At 47.9% G+C, this 22,440-nt stretch overlaps 1 protein-coding gene across 10 annotated transcripts in view; it reads right to left on the minus strand.

Annotated features, from left to right (window-relative positions):
* Positions 1-8,353: 8,353 nt before the first annotated feature.
* LOC149310305 (DNA (cytosine-5)-methyltransferase 3A) overlaps positions 8,354-22,440 on the minus strand; it is a 153,030-nt gene continuing 138,943 nt past the window's right edge. For all 10 annotated transcript variants that reach the window (XM_089528680.1, XM_089528681.1, XM_089528679.1 and 7 more), the window contains 7 exons: positions 22,203-22,348; positions 22,010-22,100; positions 17,019-17,167; positions 15,176-15,261; positions 14,196-14,265; positions 13,720-13,838; positions 8,354-12,791 (listed from right to left, as the gene is read on the minus strand). In XM_089528680.1, the coding sequence (XP_089384806.1) occupies positions 12,650-12,791; positions 13,720-13,838; positions 14,196-14,265; positions 15,176-15,261; positions 17,019-17,167; positions 22,010-22,100; positions 22,203-22,348 (803 nt within the window). In that variant the 3' untranslated portion in view covers positions 8,354-12,649. The remainder of the gene's footprint in view (positions 12,792-13,719; positions 13,839-14,195; positions 14,266-15,175; positions 15,262-17,018; positions 17,168-22,009; positions 22,101-22,202; positions 22,349-22,440) is intronic.

Raw genomic sequence — 22,440 nt, forward strand, 5'->3', positions numbered from 1 at the left:
GCCTCCTCTGAGGGCCTCTCAGGGCCTGTCAGTGCAGGCTCAGCTGAGCCAGACTGAGAAGCGGGCTCCATAGGAAGGGATTGGGTCGACAAGTCGACGACGGCTGGAATGGTCGAAGGAGTCACCCCGGTCGAAGACGCCCTGGCAGAAGAGGACATTGCGCCCGCAGTGAAGACCTTGTTGTATATCGCTGCCTTTAGGCGCGTCTCCCGATTCTTTCTTGCCTGTGGGTGAGGGTCTTACAAAGGGCACAGGCTACTGGAATATGAATCTCGCCCAAACAAAGAAGACAGGCAGAATGCGGGTCTTGCCCGGGAATTTTGCCCCCAAAAAACAGAGCACTTTTTAAAGGGAACTGGGGGCATAGTGGCTTACAAGTCATGGTCAAGAGAGTCCGAGGTCGGTGACGTATGGAGGATAGCCCAGCCAGAGGGTCAAGCGAGAGCATGGTCAAAAGGGGTCCGAGGATCGAGCCGTATCGAAAAGATTACCAAGCCAAGGGGCCAAGAATAGAGTGGTCAAAAACACGGTCCGTGGTCAGTTTAGTGATTCTGGATCTGAGATCTAAAGAGCGAAGTTCCCTAAGGCAGCAAATGTGGCGGAAAAAAGGAACTGGGGAAAGAGCGGGAAAGCAGGGGCTTTATAGGGGATGGGCGGAGCTACCGCCAAAAAGTTTCTATATGTTGCAAAGCGTACTTTGCCTAGTGATTCTAGAAGTTTCCGAAAGGCACTGCGCAGGCGCAGTACAACCCATTTGTATGATTCGCAGAGACCATGAAGAAGAAATGCAGGTACATAAGCAACAGAACTCTGCATGCCTGATTGCAGAGACCATCATCATCATCATCATCATCATCATCATACCTGCTGTTGTCACGCCACGCTTGTAGGCTTCACAGGAACCTGTGGCTGGTCACTGATGGAAATGGGAGGCAGGTCTGGATGGAGAGTCCCCGGTCTAATCCTGCAGTTGTTTTGGTTCCAGGCGCTGTCCGGTGTGTCCTCTTGTGCAGCAGCTGTTCTTAACAGAGCTGTTTGACAGTGGAAAACTCTTCCTTGGAGAGTGATGGAGTCTCCCTTTTGGAGTCCTTTAAGCAGAGGCTGGATGGCCATCTGCCAATGGGGGGTGCTTTGATGGAGAGTTCCTGCATGGCAGAAGAAGGGGCTTGGACTGGATCAGGGCCCCTGGGGCCCCTTCTGACTCTAGGATTTTATGTCTTCCTGCCTGACAGAAGGGGGTTGGACTACTTTCTTTTTATCCACTTTCTTCACTGCCCAGAACTCGCATCCGTCGATGGCGATGGGGAATACAATGGCTTGTATGATTCTAACTTTAGTGTTCAGCTGTATACAAAGTGGGTTATGACCTTTAAAGCCTGAGTTACTTGAAGGGACGCCTCTCCCGACACAATCCGCCCGCACCCTCAGGACAACTGGGAAGAACTTATTAGAACTCCATAAGTCCAGGCTAAGAAGAACTTCTCACAGATCATTTACGGCCGCAGCCCCCCGGATTATGGAATAGCTTCGCGGAAGAGATCCGTCTTATTACCACCTGAGATGCCTTTAAGAAGGCTCTTAGGATGGATCTCTTCCGGCAGGCTTCTCCATCCGACCATTTATAGGAGATCTTAAGATAAAGCGCTGTACTCTGGTTATAGCGACACGTTTTTGGATGTTTCTGGTTGTTCAGATGATGTTTTAATTTAAAGTTATATTGTTAGTGTTTTATTATCTGTGTCTTGCTATTTTATGGATGTAATCCCGCCTCGATCCACAGGGAAATAACAATAACAATAACAATAACAATAATAATAATAATAGGTTTTATTTATATACCGCCCAATCACTGGGAATCCGAGCGGTTTACAATAGAGGGGATAACAGACAGTTCCCTGCCCACAGGCTTACAATCTAAAAGACACGACACAAAAGGAGAAGGGAATGGTGAGGGAGGAGGGAATCAGGTCCAGCATTCTTCTCTTCCTCTGAGGCCTGGACCAAGGCAGATGGACCGGAGGGAAGGCTCTGCTTCTTCAGGCTGTAGAAAAGTCTTGTAGCGTGGATTGTTGTACTTTCCCCCCTCATTTAAAAAAAATGTTTTTGACACCTTTGTTGTTGTTGTTGTGTGTCTTCAAGCCCTTGCTGCCTCATGGCAACCCTAAGGTGAACTTATTGTGGGGTTTTCCTGGCAAGAGTTGTTCAGAGGAGGTTTGCCATGACCCTCCTCTGAGGCCAAGAGAGTCTGACTCCTTGCCCAAAGTTGAGTCCAACACTCAAACTATTGTGCCATAATTTGTTGTGTGCCTTTGCTTTTTCTGACTGATGGCAATGCTAGCACTGGGTTTTCTTGGCAAGTTCCTTCAGAGGGGTGTTTGCCATGGCCATCACAGAATGACAGAGTTGGAAGAGACCTCAAGGGCCATCAAGTCCAACCCGCTGCCATGCAGGAAGGCCACCTTAGTGTGACTGGCTCAGGGTCACCCCGAGGTTTTACATGGCTGAGCCAGGATTCGAACCCTGGTCTCCAGAGTCTCAAACCAGGCTGGCTCTCACTTTGACACTTCTAAACAATTTTTGACATGAGTTGCTTAATCTCTTTCAAATGACTTTTCATCATTTATTTCTTAACAGCTGTGTTCTGTTTGCATCGATCTTCGCACTGTCAGCCCCTGTGGAAAATGGAGGGACAGAAAGGGAACAGGTAACTAGTCTCTGAGGGAGATTAAGGCAAGGAAGAGCTGGCAGGTTCACCAAGACAGGCAGCTGAGTCAGCCAATGGGAAGAGACCCTGAGAGGAGGGAGCCAATCAGGAAGAAGGCTCCCTAAGGCCCGGTCTCCGTGCCCTGAGAAGGTGGCTAGGCTGGCTGAGGGCATATGTTACGCACAGTGCTGCTGGGCGTTTGTCAGGGAAGATAATCGCACCATCCCCCCATCATTGTCGGGATTTGGGGGGGTTTCGTGCTGTTTGAAGTGGAGGCAAAATGTGGCGCCACTGCAGCATTTCTGAATTTTTTCTTAAAAGCAGCCTCCATTGAAAAACCCCTCAAATATAGGGCTCTCTCTCTCTCTTTTAATATGTATAGGATATGAAAACAGCTGTATTTTATTATTTTCAATAATAATAATAATAATAATAATAATAATAATAATAAATTAAACTAAACTGAAGAAACTTGCCAAGGCACACAAAAATGGGGAAAAGAGAATCTGGAAATCCCTCTTGTTACGTATATATCTTTGTGTGAATAGTGGAAGTCTCAAATATCTAATTTCATCCTCTCACAAGACTGTGTGTGTGTGTGTGTGTGTACAGGTTTTCATGATAGTCTTGTGAAGGAATAAAATGACGTATTTGAGACTTCCAGTGTGTGTATATATAAATTCAGGTCTTCATGACTGTCATACACACATCATATACATGTGAGTGTGTTCCAACTATGATTCTATGACAGCCTTGTGAGAGAATAAAAGTTACCTATTTGAGACTTCCAATCTTCGCACATGAAATCATAGCTCTTTAAAACCTGCTATCTATACATATCTTGGCATTTAATTTCCAACCCACCCCCATTTCTCAAAATAAGTTTTAATTGATATTTGTTAATTGTTGTCCCCTGCCTAGATCTATGGGGAGAGGTGGGTAAGAAGTAACCACAGCAGCAGCAGCAGCAGCAACAACAGCAGCAGCATATCCAGGGAACACAGGCTGTATCAATTAAAGGCGAAAAAGCCAAATTGGATCAGAAAAGGCTGAGGACTCATTTGGCCCCTTGTGTTCGCCTCAGTTTAAAGGTCCTGAGATGAACAAGGACCTGACTGCGAAACTTGACTCCAGCATGGAGCCCACAGATCCAGTTGCTGACACTCCAAATGTGGCCAATGCCATTCATAGAATTATAGAGTTTTTAAGAGGCCCCATGAAGGGCCCTGATCCAGTCCAACCCTCTTCTTCTGCCATGCAGGAACTCGCAGTCAAAGCATCCCCATTGACAGATGGCCATCCAGCCTCTGTTGAAAGACCTCCAAGGAGGAAGACTTCACCACAATCTCTGAGGAAGGAGTGTGTTCCTCTGTGGAACAGCCCTTACTGTCACGACGTTCCTCCTAATGTTGAGCTGGAATCTCTTTTCCTGAAGTTTGCATCCTTTGCTCTTGATCCTACTCCTTGGAGCAGCAGAAAACAAGCTTGCTCCTTCCTTAATATGGCATCCCTTTAAGTATTTAAACAGGACTATCATATCACCTCTTAACCGTCTCTTCTCCAGGCTAAACATCCCCAGCTCTCTAAGTCTCTCCTCAGAGGGCTTCATGGCTTTCAAACCCTTCACCATTTTGGTGGCCTTCCCCTGGACACAATCCAGTTTCTCAACATCCTGTTTGAATTGTTATGCCCAGAACTGGACACAGGATTATTGCAAGTGAGGCCTGACCAAAGCAGATTAGAATGCCACTATTATGTCCCTTGATCTAGATGCTATGCCTCTATTGATGCAGCCTAGAATCACATTTTCATATTGCATTATTGGTTTATTGTGTGGTGTGCAAGGTCCTACATCAAATTCAAAGAGAATCATAACACACACACACGCACATCCTCCTCCACCTTCTGAAGCTGCCTTGTATCCCATCCTGAGAGAAAGATGGGATATAAATCAAATCAATCAATGAGGATTGGGTTCCATGGCCGAGCAGCACTCATCTCCATCTTATGTTTAACGAAAACCTTCCTTTCTCTTAATTTGAACCCAATGGTTCAGGTTCCGTCCCTCAAACTAGCAGATGCGAATTACAGCCTAGCAAGTTGCCATAAAGCTACTCATTGCACACAAGGGCAGAAAAGTTCAGAAACACACAAAGGTGCGTGTGTACCTTGTCAGGTGCCACTTGCTTCACTCTCTCACATGCACCATCCATCACATCACTATCCACACTGGATTCCACTTAATCGAGGATTTTCTAATCTGCAACACTAATGGTAGAACTGGGATTTGTTGCAGAGGATTGCTTTTAGGTGGACAGGTGGGGGTTAGTTCCGTCTTGAAGGATATCCTGAGTACCGTAATAAATCATAGGTACAGGCTGAGTCTCCCTTATCCAAAATCCTTAGAACCCAAGGTGTTTTGGGTCCCCCCCCACATTTTGGAATACCTGTATTTGCCTTGTTATACGGTGGGGTTTGGTTCCACGATACCCCATCCGTGGATAACAAAACAAGTCCCATTAAATAGAATGCCATAGCAAAATGGTGTCCCTTATAAAAAATGTAAAACCAAGGTTTGATATTTGACATTTATACTTTTTTGGAACATTTTCAAACTGTGGATGCTTGAATCCGTGTATAAAAAATCCGTGTGTAAGGAGGGCCGACTGTAATGAGCTATCATGGAGATGGGACCCAAGTCTCAATACAAAGTTCATGTATGTTTCACATACGCTCCGTAGACAGAGACTGAGGGTAATGACACAATATTTTAAAACAATGTTGGGCATGAAACAAAGCTTGTGCCCACTGGACCATCAGAAAGAAAGTCATCATCCCTAGCTCAGCCACCCATGAAGAATTTGGGGTTTTGGAGTATTTTCGATTCCTGGATAAGGGAGACTCAGGCGCGTTACAGATGCGCCGAAGGGGTGTACTAGGGTTAGAAAGGGGCGTGTTAAGGTTGAGAAGGGGTGTCCCTTCCGTACAAAATGGCGGCGGATGTCCACATGGGGGCCACCATTTTGATGTCGCAGACGCACAGCGCCTTGCGGTGCCACTTCCGAGGCCCAGAAAGAAGTGCCATTTCAGCACTTCTTTCTTGCTGTGCCCGGGAGCTGCACGGTTTGGCCGCTGTGATTCCCGGACGTAGCAACCGGCGGCAGCAGCAGAGTGCCCTTCTTGGGCTCTCTGTAACGCACCAATATCTTTATACAGCTATACTTGGGGAGTGCTCTAAGAGCTCTCCAGGGTCCTGACTTTAGCTCACTGAGAATCTGGGATCTGCTATGATTATGCCAATGTAAAGTGGTCAGAGTAGAAGCGATTTGTTAAATATATATATATATATAGCAATAGCAAGTACATTTCTATACTGCCTATCAGTGCAGTTACGCACTCCCACATATATGGCTGTGTGTGTCTGTGTCCAGGTCACCTGTTGACTTATGGCAACCCCATGAATGTCAGATGGTTTTCTTAGTCTAGGAAAACTCACAGTGAGTACACTACGTTATTGCAATGTAAACTTCTTTGATGTGACTAATCCTTTTTCTTGCTTTTATAATTATGGGGTTGTGGCCTAGCTCTATGTTGGGACATTAATATCACATGGTTCAACTGCTGGATTATGCTGCTGCCTCATACTCTTCTAGGTGTTGAAGTGACCACAAGGATAGGAGGGGTGTGTGTTTGTTACCACAGGCTAGCAGCTTGTGATATTCAAATTTGTATAAAGTAATTAAAAGATAAGGAGATACTTTTGAGAAACAATGAAGCCAAGATTTACTTTGTAGCAATTGCATCTATAATGGTACACACTTGTGGTGTGTACTTGGAACTAGAATGGTACTTAGTTAGTTTTCAAGTTAATTCCAAGCTTTAAAGCCTTAATCAGGTTTATTTTAACTTGATTTACTGCTCTGATTTACTGACCTGATGATCTACTGCAACGTGAAGGCTGGAACTGAAATTAGCTGGATGTATAGACATATATAATTGATTGCTATTATTTATTCTGAGCCCTTGGAGATAACTGTAGCAGAGACATTGCCCTTCTGCCCCTTTTCATCGAGGCACATTGCTATGAACTGTTTCATCAAAAAGATGCCACATATCCAGAAACAGGTGAAAGGAACTCAGAGGTCAGACACCCAGTTATGAGAAACCAGATAGTTATGTGATGGGTAGCTGACAGCATTGTAACTTGGCTGCTTGGTGCCCAGATACCAGGCGTCACACAATATGTATATTGGCAAATCTATTGGACTGCTTTCTTTGTTCACAGACAAAGCTTGTATGCATACCTCAACCACTATAATATCCAGATCATATGACACCAGTACTGCTGCAATAAAACACAATCCTAACATAGTCAAAACAATAAAAAAGCTAAAAGTAGCCCTCAGTATTACTCATCTGCAGTTAAAACCATTTAAAAGCCCAATGAAATAAAAATATTTAGACTGTTTGCTGTAAAAAAATAAAGTCAACAAGGGAGACTGAGCTTGCCCCGTCTCTCTTGGGAGAATGTTCCACAGCGTGGGGCAACTTCACACCACACAAGAGTAGCATTATTATTCCATTTCTGACTGCCATGGTTCCAACCAATGAAATCCTGGGATTTGAAGGCCCATTCCACACGGGCCTTTGCGCCGCCCCCGTCATGTGCTAGGGGTTGGCCGAGGACCTAGCGTCCATACCGGCCTCACCCCTAGCACATGATGGGGGCATAAAAATGGCGGTGCCCCAAACACCTCCAAAATTAATACTGTACAGTCTGCCCTTTGTATCTGTTCCAGAACTCCTGCCCCACAGATAAGGAAATACACGGGACCCTCAAGTCCCATTGGTTTCAATGGCAACCTTAAATCCGTGGATGGCAAGCCTGCAGATACTGAGGGCCTTCTGTACTGATTTGTAATTTTTACCTCTTTTGTGCTCAACTGAAAAATGGGGGAAAATTGTACTGCTTTAACTGCGATCCTGGAATAGCGCACATTATACCAAGTGGATGCTTTATGGACTAAATCCAAAGTGACTTCTAGTGTCAAGAGAGATCTTGTAGGACCTTTGAGACTAACTGAAAGAAAGGAAGTAGACAGCATGAGCTTTCGTATACTTCAGTCTACATCCTCAGATGCATTGGGTGGAGTGGATGCCAGGCACAGACCTATAGATGCCTTTGGCATGTGAGGATGTCCATTCAAATTACAAATCCTTTGTGTATGGAGATGGAGTTGCAGGTCCAATTTTAACAATGGTTGTTAGACCACTTTCCCATGTATTTGTGCACTGACAACCATAGTTAAAATTGGACCTGCAACTTCATACACAAAGGATTTGTAATTTGAATGGACATCCTCACATGCCAATGGCACACACACACACATGTATGTATGTCTGTGCCTGGCTTCTACTCCACCAAATGCATCTGAGGAAGCCTAGGAAAGCTCACATTGCCAACTTCTTTCTTTCAGATAGTCTCAAAGGTGCTAGAAGATCTCTCTAGATACTGATTTTACAGACTAACACAGCTGTATCTTTGAATTCTAGGGCATAGCATCTCCTACCGGTAATCTCTGAAAATAGTACTTGAAACAGCAAGTGGAAAAGAAGTGGTTTCCACTTAAACAGTGTGTCTGAATCCCTTTCCCCTTCTCTGAGAGCATGAACGTCTCTGCTAGGATGCAACTGTGGCAGAGCTTATTTCCCAGTGTTTAGTGCCATTTCCCTGAGAGAGAACGCCAGGTGTGGCAGCGGGTGAGCTTCCCCTCCGTCTTGCTGAGCGTTTCCCGCCCCAAGTGACTGCAACCCCCCAGCAGCGCAAGAGGGGCACAAAAAGCACATGACGTCCGAGAGTCTCCTTTTTCTTTTCTTTTTGCACAAAACAGAACATTTATTCAAGTGTTCTCCAGCACAAAGTACATCAGCAAGGAGCCTTCCTTATTTGAGTGTTCTGGGCACAAAAGAAAGATGCAAAGGATGGGATGGAGGCGGAACGGACAGACTTTCTAACATCTGCTGCACCATTGACCTTTTTAATTAGTTTATAAAACAGCTATGTCACGAGCAATACTTACACAGAGATACAACAGAGCCTGCCCTCGGATCGGAGGGGGAGGCAAGGGCCCGTCCCCTTCCCCAGCCCTGGCAGAGCAGAACCATACTCTGAAATGTACATTATTTATTTTTCAATAAATATAGAAGCAACCCTAAAAAATAAAAAATAATAATAAAAGCGGCAGAAAGGATGGGGGCACCCCCAAATCATCCTGGAAAAGAAAAAGAAAAGCAAGGCGAGTGGGTCGGATGGACCTGGGGAGAAGGAGGGAGGGAGGGAGGGAGGGGAGGAACGGAGGAAAAGCAAGGAAGGAAGGAAGGAAGGATGTTGTGGGTGGAGGTGCGTGGAATGTCAGGCGGCAGGCAGCTGGAGGAGGACAGGGAGACGGGACGGAGCTCTTCCCAGGGTCTCGACAGATTACTCTTCAGCATGAATACATGATTTCCCACAAACAGTAAAGCGTCTCAGCTACTTCAATGACTAGGCTAAAACACATGAAATCTTTCCTTTAGGTTTCAAGTACAAAGTTAAAATGCCTTTTTTTTAATAATAATATATAAGAGTAAAATAATAGAGCTCTTTTAAACTCCACTACAAGAAAACAAAAACAGTCATTGTCCAGACAGCAGACTTTTAAGTTAACAATAGAGATCTGTAATAAAACGGTTTAGCACCTTGGTTGTCACCTCCTCCCTCTGCAGATGCCAAAGGAATTCAGGCAATTTGGGGGGATCTGTGGGGAGGGGGTGTCTGTGGGGAGGGGGCCCTGGTTGCTTTGCTTTTTCAGTCTAGGGCTGTGCAACCTGACAAGAGGGGCTCTGAGTCAAGTCTGTTTGGAGAGTCCATCTCCCCTTTTTCCTGGAGGGAAATGGGGGGGGGGGGGGATATTCTGTGGCAGACAGCAAGACAGGCCCAAGACAACGACAAGACAAAACGGACAGAAGGCTTTCCCAAGACACCACTTCCAGTTTGGGCAAAGGGCAACTGGGGGGCTGGAGGGGAGGGAGAGGGCCCTGCTCTAGAGGACCCTAAGAAGTCCATCTATGTTGAGGAAGAGGGCCAACCGGAGAGATGGAGGGCAAATCCAGGCCTGTAACTGGGGGATGAAGTGGCCAAGCCCATGGCTAAACCAAAACTCTCTGAAAAGGTGGCTCTGGAGAAGGTAAAGGTGGACTCACTCCACCCCCATATGCTTCTCCAAAGTATACATCTTTGTTTTTTTTTAAAAGGGGGGGGATGGTTGAGCTGCTGGCTCCCTGCCCCCCACATCTCCCCATAGCAGGCCTTTGGCAAGGTGTTTGGAAGCCTCCTTTCCTTCAGCCAGCCCCATGGCTCAGCCTGCCTTGGGCGCAAAGCCCACAAGGGCAGGTCGTGGTCGCAACAGGTCTCAGGATCCAGGTTTCCCACTTAGCACCAGGGAAACCAGGCTCAAAGAGGCCCAGGGCCAGAGGGACGTTCTCCTCCCTACAACCACCCCCTCTGGGGCAAGGGGGGGGGGAGTGGGCTGGAAATCGTGCAAAATGGAAGGGGAAGTTATTACCTGGACAGAGAGACCATTGCTGGCCCAATGCCCACAGCTGTATGTGTGTTTGGGGGGGGCAGATATTAGACGCAAAATGGAGCGCAAAGGAGATTGCCTGCCACAGACGCACATGGGGGGGCATGCATATGGATGCCTTGCCCAACTGCCCCATCCAGAGTGCTTCCCCCCATCCCTTCCCCACTGGACCCTGAGTAAGACCCCAAGACCCTTCACAGTTTGAAGGGAAGTGAGGGGAGGCGCCTGCCTGCCCCCCAACTCCCTGAAAGATTAGCACCGGGAGGCTCTCTGCCCACTGCAGGTGCTTTGCCCACCGGAGGAGGGGCTATCCTGGGGGAGTGGGTGGGTGGGTGCCCCACCGTCCTGCACAGACAGCCCCCCAAGATTTGCCTCAGCATCTGGCCCAGTCCTTGCCTCCGAGAGCACCATGGACGCAGGGAAGACGGGAGCAGAGGGGAGGCACTGTCCCCCTGCGGAGGCAGAATAGCGGCTGGGAGAGCTGCTGAGGAAAAGAGAGAACTTGTGTTGGGGGATCCCCTGCCCAACTCCCCATTAGCACCAAGGGCTTAGTCCCCAAAAATGGAAGGGAAGAGCAGACCCACATCCGCACACCGAGGAATGACCAGAGCCCAACGGCCACCCCTCGCACCTCAAGAGACTCACAGGCAAAGGCTTATTTGTCCTATTGCCCAAAGTAAAGTGCACACAATTGCCAAGATCTCTTCCAGGAAAATGCAGTCTCCTTGGACTTAGCACATGGGAAAGAGTCCAACAAGTCCCCTTTCCTCGACCCCCCCACCCTTTACTATCCTCCTCTTAAGTGTGTCTCTGTACTTGTGTATGCGTGTGTTTTGGAGTGGGGTGGGGGGGCAGCACAGCCACAGTCTGATCAAGCAAAACAGGAAGCCTACAATTCACATCAGCCACAAACAGGAGGGAGAGGGGTCAGAAAGCAGGCAGCAGGAGCCGACCTTCCAAGACCCCCAGAGTGAGACCACAGAGGAATGGCATTGGGGAACTACTCCCAGTTGTGGGGCTCTTCTTCCTTCCTCTCTACCACACAGCCCCCCTCCCTTCCCAGGGGATCCTGTAGCTGAGCCTTGTAACCCAAGGGGCAAAAACGGAGAAGAAAGGGGCAGGACCATAGGCCTTGCGAGGGACGCTGCAGCCTGAGTTTGGAGATGACTGAAACGGACACTGCTGGGCCCGGCTGGTGCTGCCAGCCTCCCCATCTGCCAGCCAGGGAGGGGGCAGCAGGAGCCCAGGGGGGAGCCCCAGAGAGCGCCGACTGAGGGAGAGCACCACTGAATAATAATGTTTAGGGCCACCGCCTTTGGGAGCTCTGCAGGCCAGCCCTGCCTTGCAAGGCCCAGCCCCTGGCCTGAGGGAGGGTTGCCTTTTAGGACATAAAAGCAATTATTGCATGGCACCCCAGGCGGAGAAGGGTGCCTGTCTCTGCCGCCGGCCCTCCCTCGCCACCCACCTTCCTTTGTGGGAAGGGGGCACGATCTCTCCAAAAAGCAGGGGACCCCCCTCCGGCAGGCTGGCACCCAAAGCACCACAGAAGCTGCCAATCAGCCCCACCCCTGCTGTTGTAGAAGCACCATTTTGAAAGTCAGTTGTACAGTAGTAACAGTACCTTTTATATATAGACATTTCTTTAGCATAACTCTCACATATATATAAACTGTAAACAAGAGGTAAGAGCGGCTGTAGGAGCTGGGCTTTTATCAAGGTCTCCTGTGTGGTAGGCACCCAAATACTATAGAAAACTCTGTGTTTGTGTTTGCATGTGTGTCCGGTGGGGGGGGGCATGAGGGGAACTGGGAAAGGGGCTTGGCGGGGCTTGCGGCTTTCCCAGCTTGCGCTCACCCCCAGAACGGCGCTGGTAGATGCAAAGGGGCCCCGGCGTACCCCGCTTTGTGCTCCTAAACTGAGCATGTCGCCCCAAGGCCCGCTCAGCTTTGGGCTGGGCTGGGATTTCCTGTTGCAGTCGGTGGTGCCTGCGGTCGTGCCCGCAATCTGCTGGGACCCAGCCGAGGAGAGGCAGAAACCAAACTAACAGACAAACCCATCCAGAAAGAGCAGGAAATTAAAAGGTTGTGACCAACAAGAGTGGGACCGGTTGGTTTGATTGAGGGTGGTTTGAACCGGGGAGTGGATGGGTGAAGACCCGGGCAGCGGGGGCCGGCACCCACCCGCAGGGCGTCCTCTCCCTCCCTCCCTCTCGCCCACCAGCCACCTCCTCCATTCTGGGGCCACTTCGCTTCGGTTCCTGGGGGTGGTTGTGTTTGAGACTCTTCTCCCTCCTCCTCCGCTTTGCCAGTTCTATGAGTGCGACTCTTTAAACGCAGGCAAAGTACTCCTTCAGTGGGGCGAAGAGGTGGCGGATCACAGGAACGCTCCAAGAGCGACCGAGCAGTCTCTGCCTTGCCAGGCGGCTCATGTTGGACACATCTGTGTAGTGGACGGGGAAGCCAAAGACCCTGTGGGCACAGGAAAGGGCAGGTTAATGGGCACAGGTTAGCACCGATTAACTGCAAGGGCACTCTGGTTGTCTCTGGGGACAGGTGAATGGATGCAGGGGCTGACAAGTGTCACCTGGAGACCTAATGGCCGGTGTGTGTGTGTGTGTGTGTGTGTGTGTGATAAACAGACATAAAAACTCAAAACCATCAACTAAAATAATAAAATCAAAGAAATGGGATAAAATTCAAGCACAACCTCAAAACTCAGCAAAGGAAAAACCTCTGAAACCTATGCCAACATGCTCTAAGGGGAGGATGGGCTGGTGGTTCTGTTAACAACCTGCCCACTGATAACCAGCGTCTCTGTGGCTGGATCCCACCTCTGACCCAGTGGATTCCCCCAGAAATAGCAAAGGGTTTGAGGACTAAGCTGAAATAAGCAACCAAGATAGCAGGTGTGGGGTGCCCCTCAGCCTAACACGCCTGCCAGCACAACAGGCAGACTTTGAGAAACACAAACCGCAAACCGGGCAAAAGGTACGGCAGTTTGTTGGCTAGCTATTGGGGACACGGCAGGGAAAGTCCTGTTGAAAAAGAACAAAAGGAGACTAAGGAGACGAGGGGCACAATTTCTTCGCTGGAAAGGGACCCGTGGACAAAGAAAGCCATTCTGGACAAAACCAGGAGGATGGGAGAATGGAAACAATGTGGGAACTGCCACTGTAGTGACCAGAGGATGGCTGGGACCTGGGTTGTGGGGCAAGGACTGGCACCAGACCTGTGGGGAGAGGTATGGGGAGCAGGGAATCCTGGGGCAACAAAAAGCAAACGTACTGCAGGTCCTCAGACAGACATGATACGGACAGAGATGCTGGCCTGGGAGAAGTTGGGGAGGGGGGAGGCCCCCAGGAAGGAAGTGGGGCTCAGCCCTTTACTCAGCACCTACCTCTCCATCTCGGTGCACCACAGAATGTCTTCCTTCTCATTCATGAAGACGGGGAAGTGCTGATCCTTGCCTTGTTTGATGGAGTTGGAGCGAGTGGTGATAGTGCGGACTTTGCTGAACTGGAGCAAACACACAAACGAAAAAACCTCAGGGTGGGGGGGCTGCCAAGATGGTGGCTCTTTCCCGTGGCTCCCACCTCACTCTTTGCTTTAGGTTCCCAGTCTCCACTCTCTTTGGGGCCCTGCCCAGAGGGAGAGCCCTTCTTTCCTCAGCCAATGTGCCCAGCGACAGGAAGCCAACCTCCAACTGAACTTGGCTTCCCTGTGAGGAAGCCTGTGGGTGGCATGGGAAGTAGGAAAGGCACACACTGGACCTGTTTTGCAATCTTCTTCCCAACCACTTTCCCAAGATCCCTGCAGAATCCCTTCTTGTCCCCAAAGCCCACAGCCTTGGCATGGCTTCCATGGCACACTCACCTTGGCTATCCTGCCATGTTCCAGACACTCTTGCAGTTCCAACTTATCATTCACAGTTGAAGCCAATGGCCTGGAAGGAGAACAAGAGAGCCATGGACTGGGACCCCAGCAAATCCAATCCTTCTCCCTCCAATAAGTTCCCACTGTAAAGTCCCTGCATTCAAGACTTCTCTCTTTGCAATATTTCTTCTTTATACAGAGATGTTCAAAAGTTTGATTTTAATTACTTGAGTCTATGTATTATTATTTCAAATACCATGGCATATATGGGCAACATTGCTCAGCGCTCTCATTATGTGTTACATTTTTATCACACCTTTCCTCCAGTAAGCTCAAGACAGAGAATGTGGGCCCCTTCCCTGCTTTATCCACACAATCACCCTGTCGGGTAAGCTGGGCTGGGGAGTAGGAGTAAAGGAGTAAGAGATTCCTACAGGAGTAGGAATAAGGAGTAACAAAATATATTTGTCCTGCACTAACACTCTGGGCCCAATTCACACTACATAATTATAATATTATCATTCCATTTGAACTGTTGGCAGCCTACAGGAGCCTGGCATTTGCAATTTAGGGAGAGAGATCCAGAATTCTCAGACAGTGAAAGAGAGCATTAGTGCTTTAACAAGACTAGAACCCAGATCTCCACAAGCCGATGTGAGGGTTTTGTGTAGGAATCAGCCAGCTTCCCTTTTTAAAATATCTGTAACCCAATTTCTACTACACAGAGTCCCAAAGAACAGCTTACAAACATCAACTGAAAAGCTATAAATCAACAGCAATTAGTCAATAAAGCATACAATGAAACAGACATAAAACTCAAATTTGTCAAACCAAATGAAACCAAATAATAAATAAATAAATAAAATAAAACTAAAGAAATGGAATAAAATTCAAAGTAACTTCAAAACACACAGAGCTCATTGACGGATGCCAGGTTCTGTTGGCAACAGCCGTGCGGCCAGACTGCACCTCTGACCCACCTGTTCATGCCAGGCAGGTTTCCCCAAAAATATCGGGCTCTGTGTGCTGCGGAGACCTCTTTGGCATCGATCATCACGGGGTTGGACTGCAGACAGGAAAGAAAGAAGGAAGGAAGGAAGGAAGGAAGGAAGGAAGGAAGGAAGGGGAAAGTCACATGGCAGGACAGGAAAATGGAGCAACTGTTTTCAATTATTTTTATTGTGTGCTTTAAGATTTTTTAATGTTACTGACAGTTTAATCACATTTTAATGTCAACCTTTTATATGTCTTAACTAATACTGTATCCGTTTTAGTTTCCAAGTTGTCTCAATTCCCAGTCTTGAGGGAGAAGGATGTGATATCAACAGAGACCACAACAGTGGTGCTGAAGTTGGGGATGATGACAGTGATGCTTCCTTTCCCATCTCCCCCAGATCTGTCTGCTGGCCTTTCCAACCCCCCTGAAACCTTTCTAAGGGCTCTCAAAGACACCCCTCTCTTTCTCGCCTATCCCAGCCTTATTTGAAGTCAGAATGGGCATTGGTGGCAATGCCAAATTCTTCCCCCTCCCCCATTTTAGGGTGCAACCGCAGTCTTGTAACATTTACACTTGGCTGAGCATCATCACCTACCCCAAATCCAATGAAGGTCATGAGATTGGGCAATGAACTACTCAGAGATTCTGTAACTGAATCTTATCCCCTTTGGAACTGGCCCTTACTTGGGCAATGGGATGCAACACTCTGTCTTCACTGAAAAACTCAGAGTGGAAATCAAGGCACTGGTCCCGCTAAAGGTCCAGAGCCCTCTGGTGGCATTGTATTGGGCTTGCCCTGGATCAACAGAGAGGTAGGTTCTGCCTTCTGGCAGGGAGAGTAGTGGGAAAGGTTAAAGGTTACTATATTCCAGGGCCTTGCCCCCCTTTGATCAAGGGGAAGGAATCTCAGGGTGAGATCACTGCCTTGAAAAGCAAGTGTATTTATGTTCACCCCCACTTAATGTGTCTTAGAATCACAGAGCTGGAAGAAACTTTAAGGGCCATCCAGTCCAACCCCGTTCTGCCATGTAGGAACCTATCATCAAAGCACCCCAACAGAGGGCCATCCAGCCTCTGTTTAAAGACCTCCACCGCTTTGCTAAAGAGTGCATTCCATTGTCAAACAGCTTTTACTGTCAGGAAGCTCCTCCTAATGTTGAGGTGGACTCTCTTTTCCTGAAGTTTGCATCAATTGCACCTGTTCTCTGGAGCAGCAGAAAACAAGCTTGCTCCATCCTTAATATGACATCCCTACAAATAGTTAAACAAGGTTATTGTATCACCTCTTAACTGTCTAAACATCCCCAGCTCCCTAAGTCACTCCTCATAGGGCATGGTTTCAAGACCCTTCACCATTTTAGTTGCCTTTCTCAACATCCTTTTTGAATTGTGGTGCCCAGAACTGGAGACAATATTATTCCAGGTTTGGCCTGAGCAAAGCAGAATACAGTGGCACTATTACTGACCTAGACACTATACTTCTATTGATGCAGCCTAGAATCGCACTAGTCTGGTTCAACTTGGTCTTTTGAAATACTCTGTGCAACAGTGGTGGGTGCGTGACGTATCATGCTTAATGGCATCACCAGGGCCCACATCCTTTCATGTCCTGGGATAGCCTTGACCTGGCAAACCTACCATGGAGAGATGCTGCTTTTCTTCCCACTCCCTGCAGCTTCGCCTCAAACTCAATCCATACTTATGGCAGGCCCAGACCTTCTGGCCCCAGCCCAGCCGCCTTCCCATGGCATGCAAGACAGACTCTTCTGCCCAGGAACATTCTGAGGACTGTCTGGGGGGAAGCCCCTCACCTCACCTCACCTCACCTCTAGGAAGCGAGAGATGTCTCTTTTGTCACTGACGCCCATGGCCACCACGTTTTCAAAGAGCCAGAAGAAGGGCCGGTCATCCCCCTCCTTGGGCCGTGCCTCATGCAGAAGGCGATAGAACTCAAAGAACAGCCGTCCAGTGCCCTCTGGGTGGGGGAAAGAAAAGGAAGAAGAGGTCAGTGCTCAAGTACTGGAGGACAGACTGTCTTGACACCCCACCAAAGAGTTTCCAGACTGCAAAATAGTTCACAAAGGGTTTTTATTTGGGGGTGCCCAATATATACAGCTTCTTTCCTTATATATGAGAGCGAATACTGCATGCAGTCATGTGTAAGTCCAGAAATTTTACTCAAAATTACACCAAAAAGCAAACATCCCCCCCAGTTGACTTATCCATGGGTCAATGTAAGTCACAGAATCATAGAGTTGGAAGAGACCACAAGGGCCATCCAGTCCAACCCCCTGCCATGCAGGAAATCACAATCAAAGCATCCCTGACAGATGGCCATCCAGCCTCTATTTGAAGACCTCTAAGGAAAGAGACTCCACTACACTTCGAGGGAGTTTGTTCCACTGCTGAACAGCCCTTACTGTCAGCAAGTTCCACCTAATGTTGAGCTGGAATCTCTTTTCCTGCAGCTTGCATCCATTGCTCCGGGTCCTAGTCTCTGGAGCAGCAGAAAACAAGCTTGCTCCCTCCTCAATATGACATCCCTTCAAATATTTGAACAGGGCCATCATATCACCTCTTAGCCTTCTCTTCTCCAGGCTAAACATCCCCAGCTCCCTAAGTCGTTCCTCATAGGGCATGGTTTCCAGACCTTTCACCATTTTAGTCGCTCTCCTTTGGACATGCTCCAGTTTCTCAATGTCCTTTGTGAATTGTGGTGCCCAGAACTGGACACAATATTCCAGGTGGGGCCTGACCAAAGCAGAATAGAATGGCACTATTACTTCCCTGGATCTAGACACTATACTTCTATTGATGCAGCCTAAAATTGCATTGGCCTTTTTAGCTGCCACATCGCACTGTTGACTCATGTTCAACTTGTGGTCTACTTGGACTCCTAGATCCCTTTCACATGTACTTTCATTCAGCCTGGTGTCCCCCATAATCCTCTATCTGTGCATTTCATTTTTCTGCCCTAAGTGCAGTACCTTACATTTCTCTGTGTACATCCACAGCATTCCCTTCATCTAACAAGATGGTCATTTTATCAAAGAAAGAGATAAGGTTTGTCTGGCATGACTTCTTTCTCTGAAACCCATGTTGACTTTCTGTGATTATGGAATTGCCTTCTAGATGTTCAGAGACTCTCTGTTTAATGATCTGCTCCAGAATCTTTCCTGGTGTTGATGTCAGACTAACTGGAGGATCATTGTTGGGACCCCCTTTTTCCTCTTTTTGAAGATGGGGACAACGTTTGCCCTCCTCCAGTCTGCTGGGACTTTTCCCCTTCTCCAGGAGTCCTCAAAGATTATTGCCAATGGCTCCGATATTACATTTGCCAGTTCCTTTAGTACCCTTGGATGGAGTTCATCTGGTCCTGGAGACTTAAATTCATTTAGATTAACAAGGTATTCCTCTACTATCTCTTTACTTATCCTGTCCTCTGCTCCATTATCCTCAGATTGAGCCCCTTTTCCTTTTCTGAGAAGACTGAGGCAAAGAAGGTCTTGAGTAATTCTGCCTTTTCTCTGTCTTCTCTTAGCATTTTGCCATCTTCTCCACGCAGTGAACCTACCGTTTCCTTCTTCTTCCTTTTGCTGCAGACATATCCAAAAAAGCCCTTGTTGTTCTTAACCTCTCTGGCAAGCCTGAGCTCATGCTGTGCTTTAGCTTTTCTGACTTTATCTCTACACAGGCTCGCTATTTGTTTGAATTCCTCTTTGGTCCTGTACTTTTACTTTCACTTACTGGTGAAAGACAAGAGCATCCATTCAGCCTTTAGTGAAAGCACAAACAGTTACCGTATATACTTGTCTATAAGTCGAAGAATTTATGCCCAAAAATTGATCTCAAAATCTTAGGTAGACTTATACATGTGTATATTCGGAAATGCAGTTCCAAAAATGGCTGCCGGGACTCTTTCCGGGGAGCGGGGGTTGATTTGCAGGTCTTTTAGTCCAGTGAGAGTGCCCTTAAGAGAAAGGCTGCCTGCCTTCCCTCCCTGCCTGCCTCCCTGGGTCCACGGCGCTTGCCTGAGTCGCCAGTGCTCCTGCAGCTGTGGAGGCATCCCTGCTTGCTTGCTTGCTTGCTTGCTTGCTTGCTTGCTTCCTTCCTTCCTTTCTCCGTTTGCTCCATGAGAGCAAAAAAGAGACGTCTTCCTCTGGGCTCTGCAGCATGAAGCCTCGCTTGCTTGCAAGCCCAGCGCCTGGGAGAGTTCCCCAGATGGGCTGCTTCAGGAGAGGAAAGGGAGCAGAGGAAACACTCACTGGAGCCACTCAAGCATCAGGAAAAGAAAATCTCCCAAGCGCTGGGAGAAAAAGGGAAGGGATCTCTGCTCATGTTTTTAAAGGGGAAGAAATTGCTAATCCTGGCTCTTCATGCTGCAGAGCCCAGAGGAGGACGTCTCTTTTTTGCTCTCATGGAGCAAGCGAGGGAGAGAGAGGAAGGAAGGAAGGAAGGAAGGAAGGAAGGAAGGAAGGAAGGAAGGAAGGAAGGCAGCAAGCAAGCAAGCAGGGATGCCTCCACAGCTGCAGGAGCACTGGCGACTCAGGCAGGCGCCGGGGACCCAGGGAGGCAGGCAGGGAGGGAAGGCAGGCAGCCTTTCTTTTAAGGGCACTTTCCCTGGGCAAAAGGAAGGGAGGGATGTTCATTTGCTTGTTTTTCAAAGGGGGGAAAAACCTAACACTGGCCATAGCTATTGCTGGTAGAAGTCAGCTTGCCTGATTTCATCAGCATCAGGAAAAAGAAGAAGGGGGAGAGCTCTATCTCAGTGGTTCCCAAACTCTGGCCTTCTAGGGGTTTCAGACTTCAGCTCCCAGAATCCTAGGCCATTAGCTAAGAGGGCTGAGGCTTCTGGGAGTTGAAGTCCAAAAACCTGGAGGAGCAAAGTTTGGGAACCACTAGCTGCTCTGTTCTTAAAGAGGCAGAAACTTAAGACTTGCTGGAGAGCCCCAACTGAAATGGTGGGGGGAAAGGAGCCTCTCTTTAATTCTTTCCTCTCCAAAATATACAAAGGAGCAAAAAAATCTGAATCTCCCCTCTTTGGAGGTCTTTAAACAGAGGCTGGATGGCCATCTGTCAATGGGGATGCTTTGATTTGGATTTCCTGCATGGCAGAATGGGGTTGGACTGGATGGCCCTTGGGGTCTCTTCCAACTCTATGATTCTATGAACACTTTGAGTTAGAGAGCCCCAAGGGAGAAGCATGGGAGAAGGAGCACTGGGGATGGCAGCAGAGATGGCTTTTTGGCGCTTGCCCTCACAGAACACCAAAGGCAAGCAGAGCAGCAGGGAAGTCTCGGGGGCAGCAGCCACTCAAAGGAGCACCAAGAGGCAAGCGGAGCAGAGGGACTCTGACTGCACCCTCGACTTATCCACGGGTCATATTAAAATCCATAATATTGGCCTCCAAACCCCACCTCGACTTATACATGAGGTCGACTTATACACGAGTATATACAGTATGCTTGCTGGAAGTTTGTAGGTTCTTTGGCATTGTTTTCCTCTCCTTTAGATGTATTGTTACGTACCCCTAAGTTTTACCCAATTTATCCACGGGTCATATCAAAATCTGTAATTTGGACCCCCAAAACTGTGCTTGACTCTCTCTCTCTCTCTCTCTCTCTCTCTATATATATATATATATATATATGGTAGTCATAATAAAAACAATAACAGCAACAGTAATACTGGGAAAATATCTATTTTCAATATATTTGTGAAGAAATATGGGCTTTGTTAGCTGAATGTATTTAGCTGGTGATCTTTGAGACTGGTAACGGTAGTGAAGCTCTTTCAACCCTTACCTTAAGCACCACATGTTCTTAACAAAGGGATGTGTATATCAAGTCCCTAGTCCTAGTTGTGCTCAAGGGCCCTCCAGGAGTCTTTGCCCTTCAGTTTGCTCTCTACCAGTACTTCTCAAACTCTGGTGTCCAGATGTTTTGGATTTCGACTTCTAGAAATCCAGCCAACAAGGCTAATGGTCAGAAATTCTGGAAGTTGGAATTCCAAAATCTTTGGAAGATCAGTTCGAGAAACACTGCTCTAGTCTTCCTTATGTCTACAAAGCTGCTTTCTGGAGCATAAAACTACACTCAGCCCTCTACATTTGTGGCTTTGACTTTTGTGGCTTTATTTGTGGATATGATTAAGATGTTTTCTCTGGGAATCTCTAAGTCCTCCAGAGAAATTCTGCTGGAAGATGACCATAGAGTAGTGCTGGAGGACCTAGAGATGGCTAGAGTATACATTTCACTAGGCACTTGTAGGTACTCCAGCATTATTCTATGGTCAACATCTGGTGGATGTTGACCACAGAGTAGTGCTGGAGGATCTAGTGATTTCTAGACAAGTGTTCTCTTAGGTAAAAAAGGTAAGGTTTTTTATTTGTGGATTTCCCACCTTCATGGGGGTCCTGTGCTCCTAACCCCAGGTAAAATGTAGGGTTTATTTTAACTCCAAGATTTTTATATATATATATAAAATTGGCCCATCACAGATGAGGATGGTTCTTTTCAATTCTGGGTCTAACGTTTTCCTTGTGTAGCCTCACTGCTTTACCCACTAAAACTTGCTCTGCAAGCCTTCATTCACCCACCCTTCTGCACTCCACAAGGGCTAAATGTGTGACTAAAGGGTGTGATTCTTCTCCTAACCCCAGGGCAGATTCCTTGACAAAGTTTGGAGGACAGAGATCTTCCCTCCCTCCTATGATGGAGGCAGCGGTGGATCACTATGAAATGACCCAGTTGTGTTAAACAGTTTTAAAAGGAGGTGACCTTTGCAGACCCCAGCAGAGGTGGAGGGTGCCACCTACCGTAAAGACCCTTCCTGGCAGGATTGACAATGGAGAGGTCATTGCAGGGGCTGCCTCCAATCACCAGGTCAAAGGGCCCCCACTCTTGTATCTGGAATGAAGAGCGGGAACAGTCAGTCAGGCAGAGGGGGCCACGGCTGTGGGGCTGGATACAAAGGGAGGATGACGTCCCCACCCCCAGCGCTCCACGTACGTGCTTCTGGGTGACGTTGCGGACATCACCAACATACATGATCTTTCCCTGGTGCCGGACCATTCCAACCGTGATGGAGTCTTCGCACACCTCGGAAGCAATGTACCGATCCACCTGGATACCCAGGTCCTTCAACACCAGCAGGCCTAATGAATGGGAATCAGAGAGGGGGTTCCTGCCACTTGTTACTCCTTGCAGGCCACAGTTGGGCTTTATGGCAAGGGGAGGGCCAGGGCTC

The sequence above is a fragment of the Sceloporus occidentalis genome, unplaced genomic scaffold (genome assembly GCF_023333645.1).
Source record: "Sceloporus occidentalis isolate IW3139 unplaced genomic scaffold, rSceOcc1.0.p SCAF_6, whole genome shotgun sequence".
Taxonomy (NCBI): domain Eukaryota; kingdom Metazoa; phylum Chordata; class Lepidosauria; order Squamata; family Phrynosomatidae; genus Sceloporus; species Sceloporus occidentalis.